This window comes from Scophthalmus maximus, chromosome 4 (genome assembly GCF_022379125.1).
Source record: "Scophthalmus maximus strain ysfricsl-2021 chromosome 4, ASM2237912v1, whole genome shotgun sequence".
Lineage (NCBI taxonomy): Eukaryota > Metazoa > Chordata > Actinopteri > Pleuronectiformes > Scophthalmidae > Scophthalmus > Scophthalmus maximus.
This window is the reverse complement of record NC_061518.1, coordinates 27,727,242-27,740,237: the sequence shown is the minus strand read 5'-3', so window position 1 is coordinate 27,740,237 and position 12,996 is coordinate 27,727,242. Positions and strand designations below refer to the sequence as shown.

General features: G+C 41.7%; 1 protein-coding gene across 5 annotated transcripts in view; it reads left to right on the top strand.

Moving 5' to 3' along the window:
* The window catches only part of il16 (interleukin 16), a 45,513-nt gene that overhangs the window by 5,136 nt on the left and 27,381 nt on the right, over positions 1–12,996 (top strand). For 4 of the 5 annotated variants that reach the window (XM_047331389.1, XM_047331388.1, XM_047331386.1 and 1 more), the window contains exons 2-4: positions 1,578–1,821; positions 2,109–2,388; positions 10,680–10,819. In XM_047331389.1, the coding sequence (XP_047187345.1) occupies positions 1,578–1,821; positions 2,109–2,388; positions 10,680–10,819 (664 nt within the window). The remainder of the gene's footprint in view (positions 1–1,577; positions 1,822–2,108; positions 2,389–10,679; positions 10,820–12,996) is intronic. The other variant, XM_047331387.1, reaches the window with a different exon arrangement.

Here is a 12,996-nt window from a genome sequence, read left to right as displayed (position 1 = left end):
TTTCTCTGTTTTCCTGGCTCTGTCCAAAGGTAAGATAATCTGCCAAATAGGACTTCTGAAGCTCACTGATTAGCACATTTAATCTTGTCTGTGTCCCGACACAAAGACAGGCCTGTCGGGAGTTGTTTACCTTGAACATGTACAGCTTCTATAACCCATTCCTTGATATTGGCCAGTAAGACCACATAACGCTTTTCCACACATATGGTTAAAGCTAAAGTGTGTAATATTTAGAAGAACGTATTCACAGAAATGGAATATTTTTGTCCATAATTGTGGGTTCATATATGTATAATCACCTGCAACAAAGAACCAATGTTTTTTCGTCAACTTTGAATGATTTAAATATAGTAACATGAGGTGGACACGACCTCCGTGTGAATCGTCATGTTTGCTACGTCGCGTTGTGTTGCGTTCCATTCCAGTTTCACTGCGACTCAGGGGGTCGGAAAAAAATCATCACCCCGACTTACGGGGTCCATGTTCCGAACGGTTTCGGGGTATAATGGAACGTAGTATTAAATACGGCTGCAGAAAACGGTCCAGGATACGCGCATTCGCATAGCATTTCCAGCGCTGCAGGGAAACCGGAAATGGAATCAGCGGTGCGCGGCCATAAAATGTCCCCTGTCGGATGCTCAGTTGGTTGCGGTTTGCAACTCTACCACCAGATTCCACCAGAAAAGTACAAAAATTACACACAGGGGCTTTGAGCAAATGAAAATTAGATTTTGATGGTTGTATTAGAGGAAGCCTTGAAAATGGTCTGTGGCACCTCCTTCCCAATCGCCTACGCATGCAATTCATGATTTATTCTGGTCCAACATGTAGTCTGGAATGTTGTTCGGCCAAGTCAGGGCAAGAATTACCATTACCATGAGAAAATACAATGTTGACTGATCCCCTCTGTCCAATGATTAAACCTTTTTTTCGAGGCTTACTAAGCCTGATATTCCTTATTAGTCCAAAGTTTTACCTCATTAGTATCCGGTCCATGTGAAATGATCTTAGCCAAGACAGAGGGAGGCTCTAGTGCAATAAGCATCGACATTACTGTTTACTAAGTGTCCAGTGCAAATGTGAGAGGCCGATCTGCACTGGCATGTATAATGCATTTGAGGGTCATCCTATAGTGCTCTCTGCAGTGTGAAGCGTTGAATGTGTACAGAGCATCGCTCACTCCAGCCCATTACTGGGACCGGGGCTAACACCATTATCTGTCCTCACATAGTATGGATAATGTGTGGCTGAAAAAAATGAACTGAGCTCAGGATGAGCCTCTACTACCTCATCAGCTGCTGCTTTTTGTGTCCAGTGTTTGTGTTTGTGTGTGTGTATGTGTGTGCGAGCGTGCGTGTGGAGTATCCATGTGTTTCTTTCAACAGTAGTCTTATTAAGCTGCAGTCATGAGGATTGAGAACAACTTCACTTTTATTTTATTCAAAGCAGGGTAAAGAAAAGCGCTTTTATCTCCGCTAGGTTCCACGATTGCCTCAGCAGTTTTGCAGAACACTTATATACACACACACACGGATGCAGTCAGAGTGTCCTAACTGAATTTTCTAATTGCCCTCCAGAGCGTCCCTCTCCATTAGGCTTCGGGCCGGCTGGGAGGAGTGTGTTGGTTCCTGAACTCCTGGCACACACATACACACACACACTGACGGCCATGCCTCAAAGATACTCCCACCAGAGGAGGAAAGCCAGCACGGCGGCTGCTCGGAGGATGGAGAGGAGACACAGGGACCAGGGGAAAAGCAACAACAACAACCCCACCGGCAGCCACAACCACCGCTCCAAGAAGCTGGCCATGCTCTCCAGGTACCGACACCACTCAAGGGCTTAGAACTAAGGCTGTACAGAGCGCAAGACACATTAAGGTTAGGTTACTAACCTTTTTATTGCCATGTAAACCGTTATGGTGTCATTTTATAGTCTAGAATAGGCAACATATTGATTGAGTTTTACCTCATGGTGACTAGAAATAATAGTTTGAGTTTATTTCAGTCCTATTAGACAGCATGAATGCAGATGTATGGCTGCATTTCACCAATATTTAGCCATAAAATATTCAATGGCATAAACTGACTTTGACTGACTCTGTCCAGGTCCCTGATCTTGTGTCACTCTAAGACTAATGATGACGGTGTAGAAGACAGGAATGCTGGGGAAGTGGCAGACGGATGCCGGGTGCGGGGTCCGAGCTGGAGGACACTCGCAACTGCGGCGGTTCAAACAGGGTGCAGGGATACAGAGAGCGGACACTGCAGGGCGACCCGGCACTCTGCCCCTGAGAAAAGAGGAGGCAGCAAGGCAGAAATTCAGCTTCATCACACCGCCACACTCAGGGAGAATAAAAGAGGCATAAGGAGGTCCTTCAGCATCAAGGTACGCCTGCAGGAACTTTCTTACTTAAAGCTTATCAGGACATTAAAGTCTTGATGGTGATTCCCTCACTTTTCCTCTTGACAAGTTGACATTGACAATTGCCATCTTTTCCTCCAGTGACACTAAACTGCCAAGGAGGTCACTTTTATCTGATGTTTCTTAGAATTTGTGAAACAGAACAATTGGAAGAATTTTGCTTGGCGACAGACGCACACATTGAAATATTTGAAAGAAACTTCTTTGATAAGAGAGCTGATATTTGAAAGTTGTTCATGTTAAAGGGATCAATATATGTGTTTTCAGAATCTTTTATATATTGTATGAAGCCTCTTTGGATACAAAATAATACTTTGGGTGGAGGTTGGCTTACTTTTTACAAGAAAAAAAAAAACATGGTAAAAATACCAAGTGAACAAAGTGACTAGAATGACACTCAGTTCATACGTCTGCCAAAGCTCAACAAGCCAACACGTCCCTCAAGCTCTTATGATAACACAAGAAACTGAAAAAGTCAGTCTGATCATCGTACCAAATTGTAAAGACTCATAGATCTCGGGATCCAAAGATTATTTCTTGATAACTTTTCGAACATTTTAGGAAATACCATATCTTGCAATGTTGATAAAGTGATAAAAACATTCCTCAGTTTTAATGGATTTGTCCCGAGCTCATAGCCTGGCGTAGTCATACTAATACTCAAATGTGTATTAGTCTGGGACCCTGGGGCTTATTTTTCGATTTCCAAGAGGCGTTACCAACGGACGCAGAGCAAAATGCCTCCGGCTGCAATTGGATAGCAACGATTCATGTGACGTCTGTTGGGCATCGCGAAAATGTCAACAGACCAGAGCAGAGAGGAGATGCCTGTGATGATGATTCCACAATGACTGTGATGAGTGTCGCTGTTTTTTTCGGGAGACGTTACAAAGACATCTATTGCTGAGATTAAGTATTGTAATGCTGGGCCACTAATTTTACAGCAACTTAGCGGGGCAAAACACAATATATGTATCACAGAAATACCCGCGAAATGCATCACAACACAAAATACTCTCTCTCTACGCGAACGCATTCCCCATAATATTGAGCGCCCCATAACATGTATAAACATACCCCGTAAAATGTAAACAAAGGTCAGGACCCGAAGCTGCGCTCCTGGCTGCCAAAAAAGGGTTACTGAGTGAATAATGACAACGTAACTCAAAATAAAGTGGAATTAACTACAACATCGAGTATTTTTGGTCAAATGCTCGTTCATTAGCGGCAGCCTTGTTTGTTTACAAAAGTCGCTTCCATCCGCGTCGTGGTATAGACCCTGCCCATTATCAGATAATCGGTGGTGATTGGACCAGCATGTTTTCTGCTGGAGAGAAATCACTTCCCAATGGAGGGGATCCAGACGGTATTCTGGCAGAGCAAATGAAATGGGCTCCCAGAATTTGTCTGGGTCCCAGGCTACCGAGCTCATGCTCCATCCATCCTACAAGTTTGGTGCAAATTGGTTTAGTCCTCTTTGTGTCATTTTGCTGATACATAAACTATTGACAGTCAATTTTCCCAGATTTTGTGTTCAGCATTCCTTTTTTCCTATTTTATGCTACTTTCAACTGAATTCGACAGTTACATGGCCTTTCAAGTTGAGTTGGTCCCCTCTCATCATAGCCTAATGTAGCAATCATTTCATATCAGAGTCGTCATAATTATGAGATTGCGACTTGTAAACAGCCAGTCTCTTCATGATGATTAGCCGAAAAGTTTTTAACCTCACCTGACAAACACTGCTTTCACAAAACCACCTTTTCCTGTGACATAACCACTCTTAACATGGGAATCTGTCCCTTTGCCACCATCTATACCATTTGGTGGGAACGCGGCTTTAAGCAGGATTTATTCTCTGTCCAAAGTACACGTCAGGTGGTCTGGTAGTGAAGCGCCCTCTGAAACAACAGTTTCAAGTGAGTCTTGAATAAAGTAAAATACAATGTGGCATTATCCTGCAATTACCACCTGTGGCCTGAGAGGCCACTGTTCTGCAAATTTGACACAACCTGGAATGTAAATAACAAAACAATACTGTTATTTTCTGTTGAGGACGGTCTCATTACAATTCACGGATATAAGTCACTGCACTGTTGTTTTCCATGTATTCACACATGCATGTGTAACACTACACTGTATTTTACACATAGTGATGCATTTGAATAATTCATATTTTTTGGAACTAACAAGTCAGTTCCTGACTCGGAGACTGGAGGATGAGTTGTTGTGTAATAACATCATGCTCAGTATGTTTAGAAACTTTGGTTCATTCCTGTCAAATGACTGACTAAAACATGTGCTATTTGACGCACTCATCCAAACAGACCGATTTGTTACTTACCATACAGTGAACTCGTCTATTCCACTATTTTCATTCTTGACAGAATAACATGTAGAAATGTGTGTTAATTGATCCCAAGCCTTAAATGCTGAAAGCGTGCTAACGCGGTGATGTACTCTGTCGTGTTTCTCTTCGTCTAAAATGTAATGATAATCACATGCCATGTGTTGGTGTGCTAGACTGAAAGCTGTGACTGGCCTAAATGTCAAATCTCCAGACAAAGACGGGGTTTGTTGTGCTTGGCTATTTCTAAAGCTTGCCCTCGTGGCACATTCCCCTGATGTCAAGTAGTATTAGACTGACGGTCACTCATCACTCACCTTTCATAAATGGGTGTCAGATACTCCACTTTAGTTTGAAGCTGTTGTCTGTGGTCGTAGTTATTATTTATTTATTTTTGATCAATGTTCAGCTATTTCCCATGTTTATATGGTTTAGGTCTGGACTTATGGATATCATTATTTAGGTTTCCAATGAGTCGTTACGCAACTTTTTTTTAGCACATTTTGAAATTCAAAATCAACAAAAAAGGGTATAACATTTTCATATTTCAGTTTTTTTTTAAGTCCGCTATGTTTCTACAGTGACCCAGAATAGAAAACCCAACCACTGTCTCTAGAGAGAGCCTAGTTTAATGCTAGCCGAGGGCCACCACAGGTTCTTCTACATGCTCGGAAGAGGTGGGTGAGACTCCTCACCTCATGCACCTCCACCACTAGTCACCACTAATCCTACAATGTAGCACTGCACTCTTGAAACATTTAAAAAAAAAAAACATTTAAATCACAATGTACTGTTTTAATGGTTCTTGTGCATTTTCTTTTCAAAAGTAATGCAGCAATACCAGACACACTGTATCGCCATCCTTCATCCCGTGCATGTTATGCTGCTTTAGCTAATTTAGCATCGAGCCCCTTGCCCAAAGTAGAATTGAGGAGTGGGCTACAAAGGTCCGGTGGAGCTCATTTCTTTCTCATTCCACAGCCCCAACTCACAGGAAAATATTTGCTTTTCATTGATTTGAGGGAGCCTGTATTATTTTCAGATAACCATCACTTATCTTTTCTTATCTAAGAGCATGTTATCATGTTAACATTTGCTACATAACACAAAATACAAAGTGCAATTGAGGCTGACAGGAATGTCAAGCGTTCGACGATAAAAGAGCAAAGAACAAATGATGATAGCACTAGATGAAAAGTTATCATTGATACTGACGAGAAAATGAATGCTTGTACTAAATGTCATCATAATCCGTCCAGTAGTTGTTGAGATTTTCCAGTCTTGACCCCAGAGATGGACCAACCAATTAGTCCTGACACCTTCACGGTATTTACGAAAAAAATCCAATCACGCAATAATATATACTAAGATTGAAATGCACTAACTCAGAGGTTACTGGAAATCCTAGTGATGACTTAACAGCTGTCCGCTGTATACCACTTCATGGACCACTGCCCGGGCTGCTTCACAACCCTAACTGAGGCTGAGCTCAACAGTAATTTAATGGAGCAGTGTTTTCCTCTGGGGCTAATTCATGCCAGGCTCAACATCAATCACTTTTAATCACCTGCTTGAAAGACACAAGATCATAGACCTTTTTTTCTGGGAGGGGGGGCTTACGCTTATGAATGAAGTCTTTGTGAATAAAAGGTGAAGTAAGTGTTGTCACAAAGGGAAAGTTTTCGAGAACACATGTAAAAATAATAATACAATTGATGAATATGGGATGTACCTGTCATCAGTTACTTTAAATATTACTCATCAACATCAACATGTTATCATGTTGATGAGTAATATTTAAAGTGTTGCATCACCACGTTTCTTCATCTTTCAAAGACATTAAGAACATTCAAATCTTCATAAAACTTGTGCAATATCAAATGTAAAATTACCAGACCACAATAAGTAGAAGGTTTAATGCAATGAACTGTGTTCCAGAAGTATCTTAAACAAAACCTTAAGGTAGCTTTTATTTACAGCAGAAATGTGTGAAACAATAAAGCAATATGCAAAGGCATTTATATTATTGCTCAACCCTGATACAAATTAAATCAATATAGACAAGCCCTCAGACATGAACTGAAGTATGGGCATTTTCCTGAAATTTTCCTGCCAGCCCCTTCGTAAAATTTCTGGAAAAATGTTCAAGTGAGCTGGCCTCCTGCGTGCTCTAACCAGACGCCACAGACGGTTCCGCAAATGTTCCAGAACAATACGAACAACGCGTCTGACACGGACAATCCCCTGCTGCGTTCCTCATATGTCATAAGGCCAACAAAGTGTGAAAAACTCTTGTGAGAATCACTGCTCTGCTGAATCTCAACTGCACTAAAACCATTCACACACTTGTCGGAAAAAAAAGTCTGATCCAGGATCGGACTGAACGGTCAGCAGAGAACTTTCACTGATCACCTGCTCTTAAAAAATGCCAACACATTGCTCCTCATAACCACACTGCCAGGAAATGAGGTTGCCGGCCATGATAAGACGACAGAAAACAGCTGATCATCACAACAACACTTCAGCTCGTCTGCAGCTTGACACATACACACACTACTTAATAATAATGAAAATGAAAATAATAATTAAACATGTAACAGGTGCCATAGATGTAGTCCCAGGTTCATGAAAAGGAAGGTAGCATTAATAATACAGAACAACACAAATGGGACAAGGTCAACTGGAGACATTAAGAAGTTACTTCAATGAGTGAGTTCAGTATCTGGGACAAACCTTCCCTGCAAGTTTCCTCAATATGATTTAAATTCCAGCCAGTTTCTCTTTGACTCGGCTCTCTGTTATCAGACTTACCAGAGGTGGATTCTTCCAGGAGCTCCTCCAAAGCCACTCAGTGTCCAAAGAGTTCACTGTGCACTTCAGTGATTCACCCTGACACGTGATTACCCAAGTAATGTAATTTTCTTGTTTTCATCCCGTCAAGCAGCATGAAGAGGAAAAGAAGTACAAACCTCTGTCCAGCTGTACTGGGATCCTGATGACAATGCAAAAATGGAGTGGTCTGTCTCTTTGTCTCAAATGAATGTATTCATTCTGCACATCCAAAAGAGTACGGAATCTGGTCAACCATTCCTTTCCCCTATCAGCATCTATATAAACTACACTGAGGATATGATCAGTGTCTTCTCCCAGTAACAAATTCCAGTTCGAACAGTTTACATGAATCATCTCAATCACTGAGGCACTACCGTCTTCACAACTGGTCACTCAGGCATCGAAGCAATGACGTAAGAATCGGCTGTGCAACCGGTGCTGCGCACCTGGGTCCCGAGGCTTACATGGGCCCATGACCGGGGGATGAAAATCTTTTCAACGCGTGTCGTTACCTTGTTGAGTTCCCCTTGGCACAAAGCACACACGTAGTCTGGACTCAGAATGAGCACTTTATTATTTGATACACATTAAAGCCCCAGTGTGTATTTTTTGTACTTTTCTGGCGGCAAAGTTGCAAACCGCAACCAACTGAGCACCCGACAGGGGACACTTATGGTGTCCATTTCCCGTTTTCCCGCTGGAAATTCAACTTGAATCGATGTATTCTTGACAGTTTCTGCAACCGTATTTAATACTGCATTCCATTATACCTCGAAACTCGGACCCCGGAAGTTGGGGTGGTGATTTTTTTCCGACCTCCCGTGTCACAGTGAAACCGATAACACAAAACGACGTAGCAAACATGGAGACTTACATGGAGGTCGGTCCCCGTAATTTACTATATTTAAAGTTGACGAAAAAAATAGCGGTTCTTCGTTGCAGGTGATTAAACATATATGAACACACAATTATGGACAATATATTACATTTCTGTGAATACGTTCTTCTCAATATTACAAACTGTAGCTTTAACTAAAAAAAAATTAAAAAATTAATTTTTTTAATAGCCGTGCCCGCCTGCACCAGGCACGGACCTTCATAACCACTCTAAACATTGCTGCTCCTGTGCTCAGGGGTGTGGTCGAAATGTCCTTCCTAACTACTATTCCTCGACCTCAGTGGAAAACGTCATGAGGTCAAGGAAAGGTGTAAAGGAGGATTCATCGACTTAGGAAAAGCAGACAGCGCTGCTCAGCGACTCCAAAAATCTGTCAACACGCGATGGTGGGTGTTATTGGCGTGCGTCTGCTGTGGTGAAACTACACATTTCCGAAGATGGACTACAAAAAACAAAGCCACTCCATCCATCATTCTTCAGTGTGTTTTACCACCGTGTGACATCAGATGTAAATGATTCATATGTAACGGTAACTTACATGATGACGTGCGTCACTTCTCGGTCATATTCATACTCTTCTTCTTCTTCTACTACCTCTACTATTTCGGATTGAATCGTTTACGTTCATGCGTCACGTTAAATTCCACAATGAATTGTGGGGCGAATATCTGCTTACTCTCACATAGGAAGGTCCAGTGTACCCTATGCTAAAGGAGATAGGAAAGGAAGAATTGAAGCTCCTTTCTTATGCATTTAGAGAATCCGAACAGCTCTTATCATGGCCGATCAAATACTTCCAGGTCACTTCAAGATTTAGGAAACTACCTTAGCCCCTCTCTCCTACAGCTGAGGGCCAGAACCACGCTCACCTCCACAAATACCATGTTCAAATCATACAATCATATTCAATCGGACCCGGAGGAGTTATTTCCTTTTTTGAAAAGTTACGAAAGAACGCTTATTGGAAAATGGTCATTTGTTCGTCCACGACCTTGCTACTTCTCGTTTGTTTGATAACCAGAGCCGTTGAGAGAGAGAGAGAGAGAGAAAGAGTAGCGACAACGGAAGTCCAAAATCCTCACGTCACGTGACTCATGTAGACTTCAGATAGTTCCCGGAAGTTCTTGGCGCGCAATTAGAATCCATTATTCACAGCGACAGAACTTCGATTTTTGGTAATTAGTAGTCAACAAATGTATCGATTTACAATATAGCCTCTGTATTAACTCTATGTAAATCTACAAATTTATTTGTATATAATCCACTAACAGTCTTTATTAATGTGCATGTTGATTTGGTTCAGACGTGCTGGTAAATATCTGATTATTTAAAGTGTAACACAGACGGTCCATTGATCCATTCTGCTGCTGCTCACTTCCGGGAACTATTGAGAAGCTCCATGATCGGCCCTTGCTGGGGGAAAAAATGGTCAATTGGAGTGAACGGAGTTGTCAGGACTCTCTCTCTCAACGACGGCTCTGGTGATAACTTGCCCATGGACGGAATGGTTGAAGTGATTGTGTCATCAGGTGCCGTGCATTCATTAATACTTTGTAGGCCTACAATGAGTTGCTCTGCTGTCTGGAGTGTATGTGTCTGTGCGTGTGTTACGCTGCTGCAATCGAAGGTTACAACAACCCTCATGCGTTATTACAAAAGCCAGTACTTTATATTTTCCTGAAGCAGTTAGTGACACGATTTCATGATCATTCAATGATCATTCAATGATCTGGCCACATGTCGACCTTCAGAGCCATTCAAACATCAAAACTGGTAAATGGTTTTTATGTCGTAGCTGACCTGTGTTTATCCATGTCCTGATTTCGAAGAGCTCATTATGAATCCCTAGTAATGTATTTTATGGTTTCGTTTTTTTCCCATGGTTAAGTGGCTTCATGGCTGGACTAAGCCAAAAATCAAAGCGATCAGCTACAACATTTGATCCTGATACCAGGTTTTAATAATGTGGCTGATCGGCGTACATGGTCTTGCCCCATCAACTTGACCTCCAAACACAATGGCCCAGTTCATGCACCTATAAAACCTTGCTGCTGTTTTCTTTTACCTTGACTGTCAACCGATGATGTATATGCTCATAAAGCTTACTTTATACCTACTAGTATAGAAGGTCCCTTATACTCGTTAACTTTGTGTGTGTGCGCTTGCGTGTTGTTGCAGCAGAGCAGTATCTGGAGGATGTGTGTAGCCACAGGGCCTGCTGAGGAGGTGTGCGGACCACAAATGGCCGACAACAGCGTCCAGACAGAGGACAAAGACCCCCATGTGGAGCCAGGGAGGAATGGAGGGAACCTACACAGGTGATAAAACACAATGCCACAACTCTGAGTGTTCTCCTTTGTTTCTTAGGAATGTCCTGGAAAAAAGGGGCGAAAGCTACACTGGGTTACATACAAAACTCGTCCTTTCAGGCTTAATGAGAAGAAGCAAAAGAAAAACCATCAGTAGTTCTGTACCAAAATGCCCAATTCCCACCTGGTGTAAATCTGTATCTATAATGTGGATGAGGAGAAAAGGAACGTTACTATTTCTCTAAATACACAGAACACGCACGGACAACCCACATCTAGAAGGGTCCGATGTATGTCTCACATCTTGATCTAAATGACTTCTGATCAGTTTTTCGTGACAGTGTCTTAAGAATAAAGAATAAAATCACCCAGCGAGATGAAAGGTCACCAAAAGTTCACTCTTCCTGCTCTCACAAGAGGCCAGACGAGACAATACAAGTCAATACAGCAGCACATCACTACAGGACAACCTCCGCAGACCACCACAGCGTGAAGGGGTACATGATTTAGCTCTGATGCTACCAATAGTCTCCACTGGAACTAATTACTTTCCTCAAATTACCAAGTGATCCACTTGGATGAGGTGCTGCATGTATCTGATGGACAAATGCAGACTCGGCACAGAAAATAATAGTTAGTTGCAAGCCCTAGTAATAATCCAAATCAGATGCCTTTTGAGTTCTGGATAACCACACGGCTCATCTTGATAAATATTGGCACAGTGTCACTCGCTGATATTCATCTGGAACACTGGAGTCGTATCTCAGCGGTTCAGCAATCGAGTGAAGCCAAAGTACAAAAAAAACAAACACTTGGCCTATTAGATATCGGTCAACAGTGTAACGACCTCAGACACGAAACGGGTGAACTCAAATGCACGACTGAAAACAGGAGTAAATAAACAAAAGCATCTTTACTTGTCAAAGGTCAAAGTTCAAACAAAACATCACTCACGAAGACGATTAACAATAAAACTATCAGAACCCGATATCGTGACAGACTGGCTGGTACGCTTGACAAAACTATCCTCCTGACAGAACAAGACGAACGGGCACAAGACAAAGGGAGACAAGGACTATTTATACATGAGGTAGGGGAAGACAGGTGAAACCAATCAGGGACGGGGTAGACAATCACAGTGGCGGGAAATTCACACAAAGGGAGGAAGTCAGGGTCTGAAACGAGAGGGAAAAGGTGAGTACAAAATAAAACAGGAAGTGCACAACAAGACTAGACATGAGTGACTTTAACTTAACATAAAGTGCTCCTGACAACAAAGGACTAAACATGAAACACTAAACATGAACATGAATAAAATGAACATACTTGACGAGACACAACAAACAGCAAGGCAACTGTTCGTGGTACGAGTGAAATCCCTTCGATCGATTCTTTTAAATTTAGAAAAGGGTTGAAATGCAATTGCAGCCATTGTCATGTCTTGGGAAACCTGAACAACTACGCTGCACTTGCAAATGCAAATCTTATCCACAAGTGTTTTCATGGCTCCTCTGGTATTCTGTGCCGCCATTACAGATCATCAACTAGGAATACCGTCAAAATACAGTGAACTATAAAGTATCATACCAGAATACTCCTGTTGGCCAGACGTATTTTTCCTCAAGGGAGCTAACATTTGGAATGCGCCGCCTAACTGAAATTAAAATTAACCGAAATTGTCAACCTTTAAAATTAAACAGGAGAAAGTTTGAAAAAAATATCAATCATCTAGTCATCTTTATATGTGTCTGCAAATACTTGAATACATATATGTGTCTGTATGTGTATTCCGGGAAGTCATTCACTATTTTGTCGAACTCTGTCTGTAAACATGTTTTATCGTTTTGTTTTAGAGGCCCTTTGAGGGACGAGCTTTGGGAATTTACAGAAGCTTAAAAATACTGTGATGCACTGCATGTGATACTTTGTGCAATTCTTTACGTATTATGCGTTTGTCATCAATTATATGAAAAAAACAGGAAACAGCTAGAGGTCGTTTTTTGTGTTTGAACAAAGTGTATGACTGAGCTAACTGTTAAAAGCCTCATGTTCCTTCAAATATACCCAAATTTAAGTCATTCTGCATGAATGTTACATTGTTCAGCAAACTGTGGCGGTAGATCTCTCCACACTAGTGAACGCATTCACATTAGGGTACCTTTATTAACCATCAACTTGTTGTCATC